Here is a 20636-nt window from a genome sequence, read left to right as displayed (position 1 = left end):
AACAGACGGACGGACGAATTTTATGACGATCGGAAATATATATACTTTGTAGAGTCGGAAATTGATATTTCGATATGCTGTAAATGGAATGACTAAGTGAATATACCCCCTTTCCTACGGTGGTGGGTATAAAAATTATATCCAAGATTCAATTGCAAAGAAAGCCAATATAAATGATTCGGTAGAACCCCGTTATAAACAAAATTATATGGATCTATGGAAAGTAATGAATATCAACGATTTGTTGTTGCTGTTGTTGTAACAGTGTGTTGCAGAGATGCCAACTTAGTGCTTCTCGTAAAAGATTTTGTTGTTGCAGCCCCATTTCTGTATGCGGAATTAGTAATTCTGGTTCATAGGTGAGCAAGCTCGTCGGTTATTCAAAGGCGCCAATAACTCGCCTTGTCATATCGAGTATCAAAGGCATTCAGTATTGAAGCAAGAACTGATGCCACCCAGCCTCTCACTGAGACTCGTCACTCGATATCGTCGATTGTCCGTGACTGCAACTGCAGTTACTCCGTATACAAAGTATCCCACTATACGCCACCTGTGGACGTGCCGAGGAGCTCCCAGCTAAGCTACTGATGATGACGATGAACACCGCACAATTCGGAGCTCAGAGTACCAACCATTGTGGTGCTAAGTAGCAGCTATACCGTGCCGAGAATACGCTTTGTAGGTCACGAAAAACCCGAAAAGGTATCACCTAGTGCCAAACGGAATAAAGGTACTAACTAGACATTTTTCCCTTTTTGCAAATTTTTTTAATCGAACTCTATTGGGTTTTTACCCATCGCCCATCTCTAGTCATTCCGTCATCCCCCTAAAGTCCATTTTTAAGCTGATCTAGCCATGTCCGTCCGTCTGCCGAAAGCACGCTAACTTTCGAAGGAGTAAAGCTAGGCGCTTGCAATTTTGCACAAATACTTCTTGTTAGTGTAGATCGTTTGGGATTGTAAAGGGGCCAAATTGGCCAATGGTTTTTATTTAGCTGCCATATAAACCGATCTTGGGTCTTGACTTCTTGAGCTTCTAGAGGGCGCAATTCTTATCCGATTTGGCTTTTTGAAATTTTGCACATATCGTTTTGGTATGACTTCCAACAGCTGTGCTTTGTATGGCCTAAATAAGTCCATAACCTGATATTGGTGCCATTTAAATTGATCTCCCGATTAGACTTCTTGAGCCTCTAGAGGGCACAATTCTTATTTCCGATTTGGCTTAAATTTTGCACATTTCGTTTTGGTATGACTTCCAACAACTGTGTCAAGTATGATCTAAATTATTCCATAACCTGATATAGCTGCCATATTAAACGATCTCCCGATTAGACTTCTTGAGCCTCTAGAGGGCGCAATTGTTATCGAATTTAGTTGAAATTTTGCATATGTCGTTTTTGTATGGTTTCCAACAACTGTGCTTCTAGAGGGCGCTATTCATATCCGATTTTGCTGAAATTTAGCATGAGGTGTTTTGTTATGACTTCCAACAACTGTGCTTAGTATGGTCTAAATCAGTCCACAACCTGATGTAGCTGCCAGATAAGCCGATACCCCGATTAGACTTCTTGAGCTTCTAGAGGGCGCAATTCTTATCCGATTTGGCTGAAATATTTTCCACATATCGTTTTGATATGACTTACAACAACTGTGCTCAGTATGGTCTAAATCGATTCGTAACCTTATATAGCTGGCATATAAACCGATCTCCCAATTTGATTTTCTGTGCCTCTTGAGGGCGCAATTATTACTCGATTTGCCTGACATTTTTGAGGTGATATTTTTCTATGACTTGTACGGCATGACAAGAACTTGGCAAATGCGATCCAAGATTGGGCCCTGCCGAACTTAGCACGCTTGTTTTACTTGTTTTCCTGTCTTTTTACGAAACAGACATTTCTGCAAATTGAGAAATTCGGCCTAAATGATAAAATATCAACACTTTGTTTTAAGCGGCTTCTCTTCAAACGTGTCCTCAGTAATATTATCGCTTTGAAGGTTCCATTTACTCTCTCAAAATGCTTAATAGACATTTTTCATTTGTTGCTTATAGTACGGTATATTGCCGTACTTTGCACAAGGATAGTCATAAATGCCTACCTATCACTGGTAATCGAAACGGCATCTTATTATAGAAATTCTCTATGCGCAGGCATGGATAATAAATTGTTTAATATTGTTTATATTACTGCCATAGTGTACACTCTACCACATTTAACCTGCTAGCAGTTGTACGTTTTAAAAGGATATTTGCTATGTATGAATGTGTATGCATATGACAGACTAGAAAACGACAAGGAGTACATTTCCCTCGTAGTGGATATTATTGTTTATTATTGATTACAGCACAACTAAGCTCTTATACTACAAGGAAAACGATGTCGAAATGCTATAAATGGCATTACCTTTATTTAATAAAAAAAAGGTTTAGAAATTATTTATGCAAATATGTATAAATGTTTGCACAAGTGTTGGACGTGTTGACATCCATACTTACTTTATTTATAAAGGGATAATTGTTTTGTATTTGTTAAACGCCATAAAACTGTTGTACATGATTGTGGGATCTATATCAATGACATGGCCCAACCCATTTTTTTCCAAATCGAAAAATTCCCCAAACCCTTCTCAAAGTGTAAAATGGATAAGATAATTTAATTTTGTTTTTGCGAAAAATTGTGGACGCTACTTGTTCCAGGAACTGATTATCAGCGATGACATTTCGACATAAAGAGAGAGCTAAACTCTGTATTGCTTGCCAAAAAAAAACTTTTGTGGGCCGATTAGACCATCAAAAATCTTCAACACGTGCTTGTCTTAGGAGTGTCTTAGTTTTATAATACTAAGATATGTATGAGTTGAGTTATATGTTGAGTTACTTTGTTAAACATTCCGGCTAATAAGACTTAGTACTTTGATGACAATTTTTTATCTTTGTTAAATATTTTAAAAAGTTTTAGTCAAATTGTTGACCCTCCACCATAGGATGGGGGTATACTATTGGGTTGCCCAAAAAGTAATTGTCGGTAATATAGTAGTAATATAGTCGCCGTTGACAAATTTTTTCAACGGCTTGTGACCCTGTAATTGCATTCTTTCTTCGGTCAGTTATCAGCTGTTACTTTTAGCTTGCTTTAGAAAAAAGTGCGCGAAATTTTGTTTACATTTGTTTGTTTGGCGTCAATTTTAATATGGGTACCACATGTATTGAAAGAAATTCATTTAACAAACCGAATCAACGCTTGTGATATGCACCTTAAACGCAATGAATTCGATCCGTTTTTAAAACGAATCATAACTGGAGATGAAAAATGGATTGTTTACAACACCGTTAGCCCAAAACGATCATGGTCCAAGCATGGTGAACCAGCTCAAACCACTTCAAAGGCTGATATCCACCAAAAGAAGGTATATTTTGAGCTGCTTCCAAGGAACCAAACGATTAATTCGGATGTTTACTGTCAACAATTGGACAAATTGAATACAGCCATCAAGGAGAAGCGACCAGAATTGGTCAATCGTAAAGGTGCCATATTCCACCAGGACAACGCTAGACCGCACACATCTTTGGTCACTCGCCAAAAACTGAGTGAGCTTGGCTGGGAACTTTCGATGCATCCACCATATAGCCCTGACCTTGCACCATCAGACTACCATTTATTTCGATCTTTGCAGAACTCCTTAAATGGTAAAACTTTCGGCAATGATGAGGCTATAAAATCGCTATTTTTTCAGGGCCAAATATCTGGGGGACCACCTCTCCCCCGAAAACACCACTAAATCAGACATCATGAGAATATCGGGCTGAAATGAAGTATTTTAAGAATGGGGTACACCTTACATCCACGTACGTAGACCAATAAAGATCATATGGGATTTAGATAAAGGCTCTTATATTGTTAAACTGTTAGTGAAGCGATATATTGGTATTTCGCTAAAAGATCTTTGATTGTCGAAAATAAATATTCCAAGGAAACTTTTGTTCCATATAAAGTAAAAGAAGGCGCAGCGGAGCGGGCCCGGGTCAGCTTATTACTATTAAAAATTACATCTGATTTAGTAGGATGTTGTATTTGCGAAGGCATTCTAAGATTTTTAGCAGACTGTTTGGATTAGAGGGGTCTATTAGATTTGACATCAGCTCATTGTGTCCGGAGGCAGGACATTCTACAAGGATGTGAGAAATACTCACTTCCTGATTGATTCAATCAATTGATTAATTTGAAAAAATTTAATTAACATTTTGTCTATGTAAAACATTTCTATGGAAATGTATTCCATTGAAATTTCATTTCTTTACTAAAACTAATTGTTTTTTTTTTTTTCGTTCTTCCCATTTCAGCTACTTGATTATTATCAAGCCTGTGTTACATACTACCATCAAGGTTTCGATTTATGCAACGATTTCGATGTTTTCTTCAAAAGTATCACAGAAGATTTGAACGCACTGCGCGGTGAATACCAAAAACTAGAGAAGGTCATGCAAAATCGTCACCTAAGTGTGAATAGTTTCAGTGATACGAATACCAATAGTACTTCCAATAAGATTGAAGGATATCTCTTCAAGAAGAAATCGAAAGGTTTTAAGACATGGTGTCGCCGTTGGTTCTATCTGAGTGACAATCAATTGGTGTACAGGTGCGTTGCGCTCAAGAGAATAAAAGAAGAGGAAAACAAAGAATTTGATATATATCTGAAAAAAATTAAACTGAATAGAGTAATAGCCAATTTTAAACAAAAAAAAAAACCAATTGATGGCATGTTCGAAGTCTAACTAGCTAAATCTACTACATACATACTCGAATAGTTTGTATTTTTTGAGCAAAGGTTTAAGGATTTCCCCCTTGAAACTAAATATTAATTTTCATTTCTATTGTTTATTAATTTTAATTTTTACCTATTTCAACTACCTTTAAATTTAATGAAAAGTTTGATTTTTCTCTCTCTTTCGTTCATGTGTTATCCATAATTATTATTGTCTGTTGTTCTTGTTGTTGTTGTTGCTGTTATTGTTTGTTTAACAAAATCTCAAATCTAAAATATTTTAATTTCATTTGGTATTGTAATGTCTCTGCCTAAAAACCCAATAATTCTTGTTTGTCTTGTCTTTTGTTTTTCTTACAAAACGAATTACATTCTTTTTTTAAAAACTCCTTTTCTTAATTTTTAATGCTAAACAAAATCAATTTATACTTTTTATGTTTTTTTTTGTGTTGTTGTGTTGAATTGAATTGAAATTGTCTTGTTGTGTTGTTGTTGTTGTGTAACGCTGAAGTGATTTGGATTCGAATTGCAGAAAACGTAGCAACGAGGATTCATTTTCTGTGATGGAAGAAGACTTGCGCATATGCACTGTACGCCCCGTCAACGATGGCGATCGACGTTTTTGCTTCGAAGTCATATCACCAACAAAGTAAGTTTTCCTTTGGCATCGCACCACACCAAACTAAAAACAAGTAAAAGCGTGCTAAGTTCGGCCAGGCCGAATCTTATATACCCTCCACCATAGATCGAGTCGAGTTCTTTTCCCCGATATCTCTTTTTAGGCAAACAAAGGAGAAAAGAAATGCTATAATATTGGAGCTATATCAAGTTATGGTCCGATTCGGACCATAATTGAATTGAATGTTGGAGATCATAGTAGAAATAAAACTTCAGCCAATTCGAGTAAGAATTGCGCCATTTAGGGGTTCAAGAAATAAACTAGAGATATCGATTTATATGGGAGCTTTATCAGCATAGAGACCGATTCGGACCTTATTTAACACGTATGTTGTAGGTCATGGGAGAAGCCGTTGTACAAAATTTCAGCCAAATCGGATAATAATTACGCCCTCTGGAGGCTTAAGAAGTCAAGATCCCAGATCGGTTTATATGGCAATTATACCAAGTTATGAACCGATTTGAACCATACTTTTCACAGTTGTTGAAAGTCATAACGAAACACGTCGCGGAAAATTTCAGCCAAATCGGATAGGAATTGCGCCCTCTAGACGCTCAAAAAGTCAAGACCCCAGATTGGTCAGGTTTATATGACGTTATATCAGGTTATGGGCCGATTTGAACCATACTCGGGACAGTTGATGGAAGTTACAATAAAACACCTCATGCAAAATTTCACCCAAATCGGATAAGAATTGTGCCCTCTAGTGGCTCAAGAAGTCTATATCCAAGATCGGTTTATATGGCAGCTATACCAGGTTATAGGTCAATTTGAACTATATTTGGCACACTTGTTGGAAATCGTAACGTTACACGTCGTGCAAAATTTCAGCCAAATCGGATAGGAATTGCGCCCTCTAGACGCTCAAGAAGTCAAGATCCCAGATCGGTTTAAATGGCAGCTATATCAGTTTATAGATCGATTTGAACTATATTTGGCACAGTTGTTGGAAATCGTAACGTAACGCGTCATGCAAAATTTCAGCAAAATCGAATAGGAATTGCACCCTCTAGACGCTCAAGAAGTCAAGACCCCAAATAGGTTTATATGACAGCTATACCAGGTTATAGGCCGATTTCAACCATACTCAGCACAGTTGATGGAAGTCACAATAGAACACATCATGCAAAATTTCAGCCAAATCGGATAAGAATTGTGCCCTCTAGTGGCTCAAGAAGTCAAGATCCAAGATCGTTGAATATGGCAAAAATTGCAAATTTTACCCTAAGGAACAGGGGCAAACTTCTCACCTATCAATGAGAGCAGTCCGATTCAAGTTTAAGCTCAATGATAAGGGGACTCCTTTTTATAGCCGAGTCCGAACGGCGTGCTGTAGTGCGACACCTCTTTGGAGAGAAGGTTTACATGGCATAGTACCTCACAAATGTTGCCAGCGTTAGGAGGGGAAAGCCACCGCTGAAAATTTTTTCTGATGGTCTCGCCAGAATTCGAACTCAGGCTTTCAGCGTCGGTGGTTTATATGGCAACTATATCAAAACATGGAGTGATATAGCCCATTTAAAATCCCAACCGACCTACACTTATAAGAAGTATTTTTGCAAAATTTCAAGCGGCTGGACAGACAGACGGACGGAAGGACAGAGCTAGATTGACCTAAAATATCATGACGATCAAAAATATATATACTTTATGTGGTCTTAGACGAATATTTCGAGGAGTTACAAACAGAATGACGAAATCAGTATACCTCCATCCTATGGTGGAGGGCATAAAAACCAAAAATAATTTCTTGTGCAATTGATTGCATGAAGAGATAATACTTTTGTTTTGTGCATATTGTAATGCTCCTACATCCCTACTAATATTTTGTATATGTTTGCCTGTGTCTTGTTTTCTTTTCTTTTTTTTTTTTTGTTTGTTTCGATTTTACAATATATTATCAGGTCCCACATATTACAAGCTGACTCAGCTGATATGTTGACAATGTGGATTTCAGCATTGCAAAAAAGCATTGGTGCCGCTATACAACATGATTCACAACATTCCAGACCTCAGTCATCCATGAATGCCAATCCTTTAAAGAATTCCAAGAGGAAAATGTAAGTATTGATGTTTTAATATAATTAATCCATACTGCAAAATGCAAATTTTGCCATAAACATTCCACTAAGGAACAGGGGCAAACTTCTCACCTATCAATTAGTGATGTACGACTAAAGTTTAAACTCAATGATAATGATTATCTTAATATAAACTAACATTATGCCAGATAGCTTGTTCTTAAGTCCTAGCCGATCTGATGTGCTGCGCTACATCTTAAAATATTATTGAAGATTTTTTTAAGCTGCTGTCCACAGCTTTAAACTATTCTAATTGATTCCAGTGGCGGGCACATGTAGATACATAATTGTGAAATACAATTTTAAATCGCTGAATACTCCTTAAAAATTAATCAAATGCTACGAATTTTTTTTATTTAGTTTATTAATTAGCTTAAAAATAAAAAACAAAACAAATTTCTTCAATATAACAACATACATTTTAATATTCTAGTAGCTATTTTAAATATCTGTGGTTTGTGAAGGGTTGTTAGTATTTTGTCAACAGTCCTATGGCTTTAATAACGCTTCTTACTCTTTTTGGCATGCTTTCAACCAAGTTCTCAATATGGCGTTTCGGAATACTCGCCCACTCTGTTTGAACCCGGGACCATAGTTCATTAATATTTGGCGGGGGATTGTCATATAATGCTAGACCTTTCTTTAGCAAAGCCCACAAATTTTCGATTGGGTTTAGATCGGGGCTTTGAGCTGGTCATTTCATCGTTTTAAACTTTTGGGTTGAAAGCCAATCTTTGACTATCTTAGCCGTATGATTCGTGTCTCCATCCTGTTGGAATATGATTTCTTCCTCTGGATACGCACATTGATCTATAAAATCGGGTATATTGTTTTCTAAAATACGGAGATAATCCTCCTTTTTCATTATACCGTCTATTTTTACCAGTGGTCCGAGATGCCACCAAGTGAAACAGTCCCAAACCACACCACTACCCCTTCCATGTTTCATTGTTTCTTTGACCTGGTGTTTTTTAAGGTCTCATATGGACGGTGCCAGTAATATTCTTTACCATCCGACTGAAAACGATTTATTTTTATTTCATCTGACCATATTACTCGTTTCCAGTCTTCCACGCTCCAATTTTTATGCTCCTTGCTAAATTTAAGACGAGACTTTACATTTTTTTCAGATAATGCTGGTTTTTTTTTGCTTAATAGCCGATGTCAGGCCAAATTTTCGAAGAGCTCTCCGTGCTGTCCACTCACTTACGGGTTTTTTTTATTACGGCGGCAGCCTGCTTTGGTGTTTTTGCCTGTTTATTAGTCAATAAACGTTCCATGGCTCTTGCATCTCTCTCCGTGAGTAAACTTGGATGCGACTTTTTTAAATCAGGCGCATTAACATTTCGTCTTTTTCGCACTTGAAGCACTGTCCGGTGGCAAATTCCTAAATTTCTTGCTTTTGCGCGCGCTGACTCACCATTTTTTTTGTCATTTCGACAATTTGATTTTCCGTGGCAACCGATATTTTTCTCATTTTTCACGATTGGTATATTTTTAGATAAAAACTCAACAAGTCTGTGTTTAACCTTGGCAAAAATTATTTGCTTTATTAATCGCACAACAACTCAAATAACGGTTAATAATCCACATGCTTTCGACTCATTTTCCAGTGTTACCAGATTAGAAAAATTAAAACGTGCAAAAGTGGATACATTGACTTTTTCAATATTCTACGTTGTTGTTAAATCTTATTGTTTTTAAGTAGTAGTAAAAAAAATCGTAGCATATGGTTTACTTTTATGAAGTATAGTGTGCTGCAAAATTGTATTTGACAATTATGTATCCACATGTGCTCGCCACTGTATATTCTACTTCCACATAACTTCTATATGTGTGCCATGTTTGGGTATAAGATTTGTAGTCTACCTCAACGAACTTGCCTCTTATTTCGCTGCAAGAAATCTAAAGATATCTGCCACCAAATTTTCAGCCACTTTGTTCACTACATACCAGGGACGGAAAAGTCAGTACTTTAATACATTTTTCAGCACTTTTTCCACCCGAGAAGTACCGTAGTACCCTCGCGACGGATTTAGTACCTTTTAAGCTCTAAGAAGTTTTCAAACAATTCGGATGCTTTCGAAGCTTTTTTGTCTAAAGAGTCGAGTATTGCTCCGAAATTTGCTAACGAAATTTGCCATAATAAAATATGTATATGCACTTGCATCCAGCCATTACAACCATCTCCGATATATGTGTATATCTCGGATATATCGCAAACCCTTCGACTTCGGCTTCCATTAAGGTATAAGGGATACTTCTCCCTTATTACAGAGTGCAGTCCGATTAAAGTTTTAGCTCACCGATGTAAAGAGTTTGAATGGCGAGTCGCATAGCGACGCATTCGTAGAGATATTTGGCTAGATACCTTACAAATATGCTAACCTCGGCGCAACCGTGGCCGCCTACGACTTCGGTTAGAATTAGAACCAAAACTTTTTTGGGGTTTTCTTTACTTACATTTTTATCACACATTTTTGTAATCTGTAATCAGTAAGGAAGAAGTTTTCCAGAGATATATTTTGTATACCTGTACTCCGATATTCTTGATATCTTTATGTAAAACTTATAAGTACTCTTTCTGTCCCAAAAGTACCATTTTAAAATTTGTTTTTCCATCCCAGCTACATACACGCATAAAGTGCGTAGGGAGCTGAAACGATTGTAGACTAAGTGTCAACAATTCCGACCATCAAGTGTCCCAAAATACTTGGTGTCAGAATCATCAGCTTGATTCTGTTGAGTGTACAGATCCAGATCCTGCGACTAAGTTGTGGTGCGTCCAGAGGGATATGGGTCTGAGACGAGTGGGTCTGGCTGGGTTTTCTTTTGGGGTTTTCTTTATTTACATTTTTGTAATCTGTAATCGGTAAGGAAGAAGTTTTCCAGAGATATATTTTGTATACCTGCACTGTGATATTCTTGATATCTTTATGTAAAACTTAAAAGTACTCTTTCTGTCCCAAAAGTACCTTTATAGTACCATTTCAAAATTTGTTTTTCCATCCCTGCTACATACACGCATGAAGTGCGTAGGGAGCTGAAAGCGATGGTCGACGAAGTGCCAACAATTCCGACCATCAAGTGTCCCAAAATACTTGGTGTCAGAATCATCAGCTTGATTCTGTGGAGTCTACAGATCCAGGAACTCTGCGACTAAGTTGGGGTGCGTCCGGAGGAATCTGGGTCTGGCTGGGCAGTTAAACAGGTGACGAATGTCGTGTGGTCCTTGGTCACAATCTTGCACGTCTGCGTCAATCCTTGCTCAGCATCAATCCTCGCTCTGTAGGAATTGAGACGGTTAGATCTGCGGGAACGTAGTTGAGCCAGAACTACTCTGGGTTGCCGAGATCTACATTCACCCGGTAGCTATTTACCGCATCTGTTATCGTGTCTGCATGAATGTTGTCTAGATCCGCAAGATATGCCGTCTGATCTAAAGGTTCTCTCTTGTAGCGCTGAACATCACGCTTTAGATCAGCTTAAGGTTTCTGGGCGGTGGATACCTATCCACAAGATGATGATTTGGGTGGTCTCTGCGATAACAGCCCAAAAGGTATTGTTTATACAGCATGTAGTTATGTCTTCTCACCGGTAGGATCTTTGTTTCCTGGTGGAGGAGGTCCACATGAGAACTGATGAGACAGTCAATCGCAGTTCGAGATTTATGCCTTGCCATAATGTGACCCATTGTGACTTCTAGTGGACTTCCCTCTTCTCTCGACAGTAAAACCAGCCTGGAAAACAGCTTTCAATACACCTTCTCGTGCTACTTTGCCGCTTCGATAAAGTGCGTGAAAGCAAAAGGACTACTTTGGGATAGTGCAGGTCAGTGGCATAGGAAACGAATCGGGAGATTGCTCTATACGGCAGTAATATCCAATTATGGTACGATCTAAGCCATATTCAACAAAAAGGTGTAGAAGTCTACTAAAACTCATCGTTTCAAATTTCATCGAATTCGGATCAAAGTGCTCCTTTTATAGTCTCAATACCCTATGTCGGGAGAGCGGTCTATATGGTAGCTATATCCAAATATGGTCCGATCTGGACAACATTTAACAAAAAGGTGTAGAGGGTCTACCAGAACTCACTGTGCAAAATTTTATCGAATTTAACTCACTATATCGGGAGATCGGTCTAATAGCAGCTATATCCAAATATGGTCCGATCTGGACCATATTTAACAAGAATTTTTAGGAGTCTACCATAACTCACATTGCCAAATTTCATCGACATCGGAATAAATGGATCTTTTACTGCCTTAATACTGTATATTGGGAGATCGGGCTGTAGGTCTATAGGGCAGCTATATCCAAATATGGCCCGATCGTTTCATTTATTCTATTTCATTTATTTCATGGTCCGATCTGGACCACACTTCAAAGAAATGGGTTCATCAAAATCGCATGAAAAATTACCAATTTATTGCCTCAAGACTTAAATTTAGAGATCGGTCTATATACCGGCTATATATAACTAAATTCCGATTTTATTAGATCAGAGGGACAACAAATTATGAAAAATGGTACAAAATGTTTTCAGTTGACATACTATCTGAAATTTTATAAATACCCAGAAAAGGTATTTATTGGGTAAATACCCAATAAATACCCCCGCATTGGGAATTTACCGGGTACAAACCCATCTCTAAACATCTTATATATAAAATTGAATTTGCGTTTGTTTGTTTGTTTCGTATAGACTCAAAAACGGCTGAACCGATTACCTTGAAATTTTCACAGATTGTGTAGGTTGGTCTGGAAGGAAACATAGGTTATATAATTTTTTGATATCTGAAGGGACCCTCCCCTTACCCCAAAAGTACCACCCAAAAATAAAAGTGGACCGATCGGGACAATATGGGACTCAAATGAAAGGTATTCAAGAGTAGAGTACGAAATTCATATTAAAAATTGGGTCCAACTTACTGGGGGCCGCCCCAACCGCAAAACCACATAAAATAGATTTTTTGGATGATCATGACAATATGGGACTTAAATGAAAGGTATTCGGGAATAGATTGCGAATATGGTCAGGAAGGAGAAATAGGCTTTTAATTTGTTGATTTCGAAAGGGGGCGTACCATCCCCCGATACCCAAAAACACCACCCAAAATCAAAAGTGGACCGATCGGGACAATATGAGTATCAAATGAAAGGTATTGGAAAATAGAATACGAATATGGTATTAAAATTTGGGTCTAAGTACCTATAAGGCCGCCCAACCCCAAAATTCCCCCAAACAGACATATTGGACGTTCATGTCAATAAGGGCCTCAAATGAAAGGTATTCGGGACTAGATTACGAATCTGGCATACAAAATCAGATCGAAGACTAGGGGGTCACGCTACCCCCCAAAAACACCTTAAATGGGCATGTGACCCGTCATGACCATATGGGACTCGGTTTTTTTTGTTTGTTCCGTAGAATCAAAAACGGCTGAACCGATTTTCTAAACATTTTCACAGATTGTGTAAGTTTGTTTGGAAGGCTATATACTTTTTGGATATCGGATGGGGGCGGTCCTCCCCCTTACCCCAACTACGCCATCCAAAACCAAAAGTGGACCGATAGACACAATATGGGTATCAAAGGAAAGGTATTGGAGATTAGAAAACGATATAGTATTAAAATTTGGGTCCAAGTACCCAGCGGGCCTCCCCCAAAAACTCATCTAAACTGAACGGCATCGGGATCGTACCATATGCGGACGACTATGCAATCAAAGCTTCGGGCCTCACATTCGATGACATATGCGATAGATTGAACGTCTAACCCACCGATCTTCTTGCTTATTTTGCTGGCAGAAGTTTAAAAATATCTTCCGCTACATTGTTCACAACATGGACAGCAGGCGCCCATAAGTGATAAGTGTTTCTAAGAACAGGGGAAAAGGAATAGTCCATGCGCTCCCTTTTTACCTTATCCATTTTTAAATAAATAAATATTGTTTTTTACATACTTCAAAAATTTTATCATTCTTAAAACTGTTTCTTTTTCTTTTTCAGACATTGGGAGCAATTCCTAAAAATTCCTGGCAATTCAATATGTTGTGATTGCCGTGGCATAGATCCTCGATGGGCTTCCATTAATCTAGGCATTACGCTGTGTATTGAATGTTCTGGAGTTCATCGCAGTCTGGGCGTACACTACAGCAAGGTACGCTCATTGACACTGGACGCCTGGGAAACGGAAAATGTCAAAGTTATGATGGAACTTGGCAATGCCGTTGTCAATCGGATATATGAGGCGCGCATAGGTGAAAATTCGGAACTGAAACCGGCTACAGAGAATTGTGAAATAGCAGTGCGAGAAGCATGGATAAAGGCTAAATATGTGGAAAAACGATTCGTGTGTGGCATGCCCAAACCACCTGAGTATTTATCAAGCGAGACAGCTGAAGTATTATCCATCGATAGTGGAGGCAATGATATAAGCAAAAGAGCCACCTTATCATTAGGTGGCACTCGCAAGTGGGCTGTAAAAAAATGTCGCCGTCGTCGTCATCGTGAACGCAAACGACAACGTTCAAGTTCGAAGTCATCCGATGATCCTGTAGTCGATGATGAGGAAGATGAGGATGATGATGATGTATCGCTAAACATACCATCAATGTCTTTAAGCATATCGCGTGAAGATCTCCTAATAGTTGGTGATGATTTAGGTTTGGAAACCTATGAAACACCTGGCATACTGGGATCCGATCAGGAATCAACAGAAGGTGAAAATGAACCAGAGGTGATAAATGAAGTGCCCTTTTCCAAGCTCGATGCGAATCTCATGTTATATCAGGCTTCTGCTGTACACAATTTACCCGTAATGTGTATGGCATTTGCGCTAGGTGCTGACAAGAATTGGCGTAATACCGAAGACTTTAATCGTACGTACTTACATCAGGCAGTATTGTCGGTAAGTCGAAGGAGGTTTTTATAATTTAGTTCCCAATTCCCACATTCAAATAAAGATTTAGAAAGCCATATACCATGGTAAACGAAAGGAACCATGCGGAACAGAGAGGAGATTTTATAGGCGAGAGCTTCGCCTATGTATATATTTCTACAGTAGTCCAGAATGGTGAGAGGGATAAATCCGTGGAGTTAACCCAGGCGCTAAAAGGAGTGTTCACCCATAATCCTGTGTCTCCTCCCATTGACACAAAAGGAGCTTGATAGTATCTAGGGTATTCCGCCTTTCCCAAAAAAAGCGACGCTCGTCTGTGGGGCAAGCGATAGAGCCGGTGTTTGATTTGAAAAATGTGCTCCCCAAAGAGTCAATGGCTGTCTGTGAGAAGATAATTATGACAATCGTCTTTATGACATTATTCCTTAGCCATTGCGCAACTTCCATAATTGTCAGAATCTTCGCTAGGTACACACTACAGTGGTCGGTCAACTTTCTCAATATAACCAGTCTTAGTTCTTCAGATTACACCTCAAAACCCACCTAGTTTGAAACCATCCCTATAGAAGTCTATATAATTTCTATTACCAGGAATATTGTAGTTCCAATCGGTTCTATCGGGAAGAGTGGCGCAGTATTTTTTTTTTTATCAAAAATCGGCTCAGGCAATGTGTAATCCATACTGCCTAGAAGATCGGGCATTGTATCAAGGAGAACGCAGTGTCCGTAGCCGCTGCATGATCAAATAGAAAGCTCCCTTAACCTCACAGCAGTGGTCGCAGTAATTTGTGTAGCCACAATGTCTAGAGGCATAAGGTGTAATATTAAATTCCGTGCATCAGATGGTTTCGTCTTCATTGCGCCTGTAATACACAAATAAGCCATCCTTTGGATCCCGCTGAGTATTGAACAGTAGGTGGACTTTTGAAGCGCCGTCCACAAGACCACAACACCATATAGCATATGGCGTCACATTTTACAGCTCTTACACATTCTCCCCACATGCCACACCAATTTGCGATAAAGTCAAAAGTACAAATAAGGTACTCAATTTACTTGCTGGCAGCACTTGGGGTGCAGACAAAGAAATCTTATTGACCGCGTACAAAGCAATTAGCCCGTCTGTGGTTAGGCATGCAGCGCCAGTGTGGTCTCGTCAACTTTGTGACACACTGTGGAATAATATTCAGATCTGTCAGAATGCCGCCCTCCGAAGTGCGACGGGCTGTCTCCTCAGTTCTCATGTGGACCACCTCCATCAGGGGACAAAGATGCTACCAGTGCGAAGACATAACTAAATGCTGTCCAAGCAATACCTTTTGGGCTGTTATCGCAGAGACCATCCAATCATCATCTTGTGATAGATATCTACCGCCTAGAAGCCTTAAGGTAGATCTACATGATCCAGAGCGTGAGGTTCAGCACTACAAGAGAGAACCTCTAGATCAAGCGACATATCAGGAAGGTCTAGACAACATTCATGCAGGCACGGTAGCAGATGCGGTAAATGGCTACCGGGTGAATGTAGTCCTTGAAGAACGACTGCCTCCCATTGCACCTGCATAAATTGACCTCCCCCGGGAAACCAGAGTAGTTCTGGCTCAATTGCGTTCCGGCCGATGCAGCCGGCTAAACTCCTACAGAGCAAGGATTGATGCCGTCGTGCAAGATTTGTCCCGATTGTAACCAGGGACCGCACGATACACGTCACCTGTTTAACTGCCCGGCCAGACCCACTCGACTCGGACCCAGATCCCTGTGGACTCACGCCATCTTAGTTGCAGAGTTCCTGGGTCTTGACACTCAACAGAATAAATCAGATGGAACATAGAAAAAATAGAAAAACATTCAGAGGTTGTTGTTGTAGCAATGTGTTTTGGTGGGTATCCTCTCCTTATGCTGGCCATATTTATGAGGTACTGTACCATTTGGTATGGCAGCCACGTTAATACTTTTCCACAAAGAGGTATCGCACTGCGACATGTCGTTCGGATTAACTTTTAAGCTTAATGATAAGCGGCCTCCTTTTTTATGTCGGGTCCGGACGGCGTGCCGCATAACGACACTACTTGGTATAGAAGTTTTAAAATGGCAGGATACCTCACAAAGCCTTTGAAAATAACGAAAGAGAATCAACGAAAATGGGTTTGGTAGTTAATGGAGATAAGACAAAGTGATGATGAAATCAACCCCCACAAAACCCTGTAGACCCGAGCAGATAAAGAAAATGGATAATGTTGGGAACTACAACTTTGAGATATTTAGCAACTTTATCCACCTCGACACCGCCGTAACCGAAACAAATGACACCAGTTTTGAAATAAAACGAAGGATAATAATGGCTAATAGATGCTATTTTGGATTGAGCAGGCAGCTGATGGGCAAAAATGACGTTGTTGTAGGTGGCGATCCTCGTCAAGTGAGTAAGCTCGTTCCGGCCCAAAGAACCGATCGCCGCGGGAACAGGGTGGCGATTGGTTATTTAAAGGCGCTATAACCCGCCTTGTCATATCGAGCATCATAGTCTTTCAGTATTTGTGCAAGAGCCGGTGCAGCCGGCCTCTCACTGCGACTCTCCGCACGATACCGCTGATTGTCCACGACTGCCGTTGCAGCTACTCTGTATGGAGCATTCTACTATCCACAACCTGTGGACGCTTCTCGTCACAGCAATAACCACCACACAGATCGGACCTTAATTTTTCTGTCTGTATGGTACTCACAGCTATCCCAATGCTGTGAGCACCAAGTACTAAGCTTAGCTGCGAATAGTGGAATGATCTGATACTACACGTGCTGTTGTGTGGCTCCGAAGTATGAGTACTTGCGAAAGCAGATGAGGAAGTACTTTGAGTGTTTGAGAGAAAAATCCTTCGAAAAAAATTATATGGAAGTCTGCGTTAATGGAGAATATAGGCGTCGTATGAACCACGAGCTGTATGACGAGGATAGCATCAAAATGCAAAGGTTGCGGTCCCAGCGCGAGATAGCTGTGAGCACCATACAAGCTGGAACATTGTGAGGGAGTCACATGATTCGTGAGTGGGATCCAAATCCAATTTCGTGATCGTGCGAGATCGTAATTGAATTAAAATTCTTGAGTGAAATTATGTTCACGACATTAATCACGACTCACGAGAAAATCAGGACTAAAGTATAAAAACTAAACATTTCGCATGCTCTCAACGTACGAATCTGTCTACAGATGCATTAAAATGAAAAGAGCAGACAAGTGGTCATGTAAGGCTGATACATTTTATACATTAATATTCGTACGTCCAAAATGCTGTATGATATGAGAGGCATAAAAAAATTTATTTGCTTCATGGAACAATACTAGTTTAACCGTGACTCGTGAATAGTAATTTTCTCGTGAGTGCCTCGTGAGTCGTGATTGTCTCTTGTCTGGTGAGTCATGAGTCCTGATTTTCTCGTGAGTGTCTCCTGAGTCGTAATTGTCTCGTCAGTCGTGAGTGTCTCTTGAGCCGTCATTTTCTCGTGAGTCGTGCGTGAGTAAAATTTTTGTCTCGAGAGCGTGCGGAGCGAAAATTCACTCACGCGCACATCTCTAGTACACGTAAATCGGGACGACCAAGAGCCCGTTAAAAAGATCAATCGGTGGGAAACACCTCGAAACGTGGTTCCAGAGATTTTAGAAGAAGCGCAGAAGTTTGAGACGCTTGGGAACTATTTTACGTTCGGATAACGGGATAAATTTCTGTCATAGCCTATTTAAGTAAGATACCTCACAAATTTAGCCATTCAGCCAGCTAAAATTTGTTCTGATGTTCACTCCGGCGTTTGAACCCAGGCGATCGGCGTCATAGGCGGATATGTTAACCTCTGCACCACGGTGGCCTACATCACATGACCATATAAACTGGTCTCCCGATTTGACTTCTTGAGCATATACTAAAAACACTTTCTTCCCAAATATATAAAAAACCATGGGGATTTCTTGTATGACCTCCCATTCTACTTTTTTCTTTGCCCATTAAATGCAATTGTGCATAGAACTTGAGAAATGTGATACTTGTTTGAGGGTATATAAGATTCTTTTCATAGTTTGTTTTTATTTTTCCAGGGCTCTGTTATGGCTTGTGAATATTTGTTATTAAATGGAGTGCCCATTGATGTTGTGGATGACAATGGCTATAGTGCTTTGCACATATCTACCGAGAAGGGATTTATAGCACAAGTATATCTGTTACTTAAACATAAAGCCAAATACGATTTAAAGGCCAATGATGGTAAAAATCCTTTAGACATAGCAGTAGAACAACGTAATGCGGATATTGTTACTCTGTAAGTATTTTATCCATTTTTTAAATCACATGCATAATAAATGTTACACTTAAATGACTTTGTGGTAATGCGACGCTGTATTTATTTTTGCCAAAGGTTCCTTTCTATAGAAATTATGTCAAATTTTTATTTCATTGTTGGATTTCTTAGTCCAACTGAAACCAAAAGGCTTTGATTTTGCTTCTTTATAAAATAAAAAGCAAAATAAAACCCTTTCTTAAAAGTTGAAGCTTATGTGGAGTGCTATATATGCATTGGGCAAGCCCTCTTACTAATTAGTGAGCTGTGCAATGGTAGAAGCATCCAGCTTTGAGACGAATATTAGATCATATCAGGGAATATTTCTTCGAGCGCTGTGAGAAAATAAACCACCACCCGGCAATATATATATTCAAGAAGAACATCTAGCATCAGCAACACACACAGGTTTTGGCTATTTGTGTGTTGCTGATGCTAGATGTATAAATATTGGTGGTTTCTTTTCTCATTGCGCTCGAAGAAACGAACCCTGATATGATCCAATGTTCGTCTCAAAGAAGCATATTGCTACCATTGCACAGCTCACCGATTAGTGAGTAGGTAGAAGCAAGTAATATTTTTGCCCAATGCATTTACAGCACACCACATATGATTTAACTTTTTAAAAACGTTTTCATTTTGCTTTCAATTCTAAATAGAAGCAAAATCGAAAACCATTATTTTCAGCTGGACAAAGAAATCCAACAATAAAACGAAACAACCAAAATAAAAAATAGCGCAAACACAAACATTTTATTTCTATAAAAATATTTGATTTCTTGGAGTATAGTTGACCTTCTGGTATTTCTGTGACTTACTTAATAGTTTCGGCTGCAGGTCAGTTAAAACAAAGTGTTTTAGGGTGTTCTTTCAAACGAAGTTGACTTGAAACTTTACCTTGCCAGTGAGAGAATTCTATATGAAAGTCAAATCGACAAAAACAAAATCACACAGATAGATAAACTGCAAGCATTAAGACAACAACAATGGGACAAGGAACTCAACATTGTTATTAACGAAGAGTGGTTTGAGAACACAACATTGACAGCCTGTTTCACTAAGCTGAGTGACAAGCTACGAGAACGAATGGTAGTCACTCACTCTCCGAGTGAGAATGGGTTTCACTTACTCGTATATAATTATTCGCATGGCCTTACGTTTCGTGAGTGAGAGAAAATGCTGCCAGATCTACAGTTTAAAAAAAATACGTACATTTGGCAAAAAAAACGCGAAAACAGATAAAAAACAGAAAGTAGTCTTCACTAATCGGAAAAGTTGACACAATGTGTCAAAAAAAAAAAAAAAATAAACAAACAAACAAAAGTGAAACAGAAAAAGTGCGTCGTATTTAAATAAAAAAATTTATATTTCGGTGGCAGTATATTTTTTGAAAAAAAAAGAAGAGGAAATTCCTCGTAGACATTTGCGTGACACCGCAAATGTTCTGGAAATGCCAACAAACCAGTAAGTATAAAATACTAGCCGAACCGGGCCCGCTCCGCTGCGTCTTCTTTTACAATATATGGAACAAAATTATCCTTTGAATAGTTATTTTTGACAATTCAAGAGCTTTTTGTGAAATATCGTGCTGTGAAAGTGGTACATGTACGTCGCTTGACTACAATATCACAATATAAATGCTTTTTTTGAATCTCACATGATCTTTAATGGCCTATGAATTCGCTCGGAGGATTTAGGGTATTTTAAGATTGGAAGTTAGATGTACTCTATTCTTTTATTCTAGTTTGTGGGCACAACCTGATAATTTTTTTTACTACAATCAGGTACCCCGTTTCTTTTTGGCGTATTTACAGCCACATCTTTGTTGCTACGCGGCGGTGACGCTACATAAGGTGTGAAGCACTCTACAATGTCTTCTTC

The 20636-nt window shown here is 39.0% G+C and overlaps 1 protein-coding gene across 2 annotated transcripts in view; it reads left to right on the top strand.

The window, feature by feature from the left end:
- LOC106086488 (arf-GAP with coiled-coil, ANK repeat and PH domain-containing protein 2) overlaps positions 1-20636 on the top strand; it is a 51160-nt gene that overhangs the window by 24850 nt on the left and 5674 nt on the right. Inside the window, exons 6-10 of one of the 2 annotated variants that reach the window (XM_059362815.1) lie at positions 4345-4640; positions 5278-5415; positions 7350-7505; positions 13541-14441; positions 18517-18737. In XM_059362815.1, coding sequence (XP_059218798.1) covers positions 4345-4640; positions 5278-5415; positions 7350-7505; positions 13541-14441; positions 18517-18737 — 1712 coding nt within the window. The remainder of the gene's footprint in view (positions 1-4344; positions 4641-5277; positions 5416-7349; positions 7506-13540; positions 14442-18516; positions 18738-20636) is intronic. The other variant, XM_059362816.1, reaches the window with a different exon arrangement.

The sequence above is a fragment of the Stomoxys calcitrans genome, chromosome 2 (assembly GCF_963082655.1).
Source record: "Stomoxys calcitrans chromosome 2, idStoCalc2.1, whole genome shotgun sequence".
In the NCBI taxonomy this organism is placed as follows: domain Eukaryota; kingdom Metazoa; phylum Arthropoda; class Insecta; order Diptera; family Muscidae; genus Stomoxys; species Stomoxys calcitrans.
Note: the sequence above shows the minus strand (reverse complement) of the source record. Positions and strands in the feature narration are given on the sequence as shown.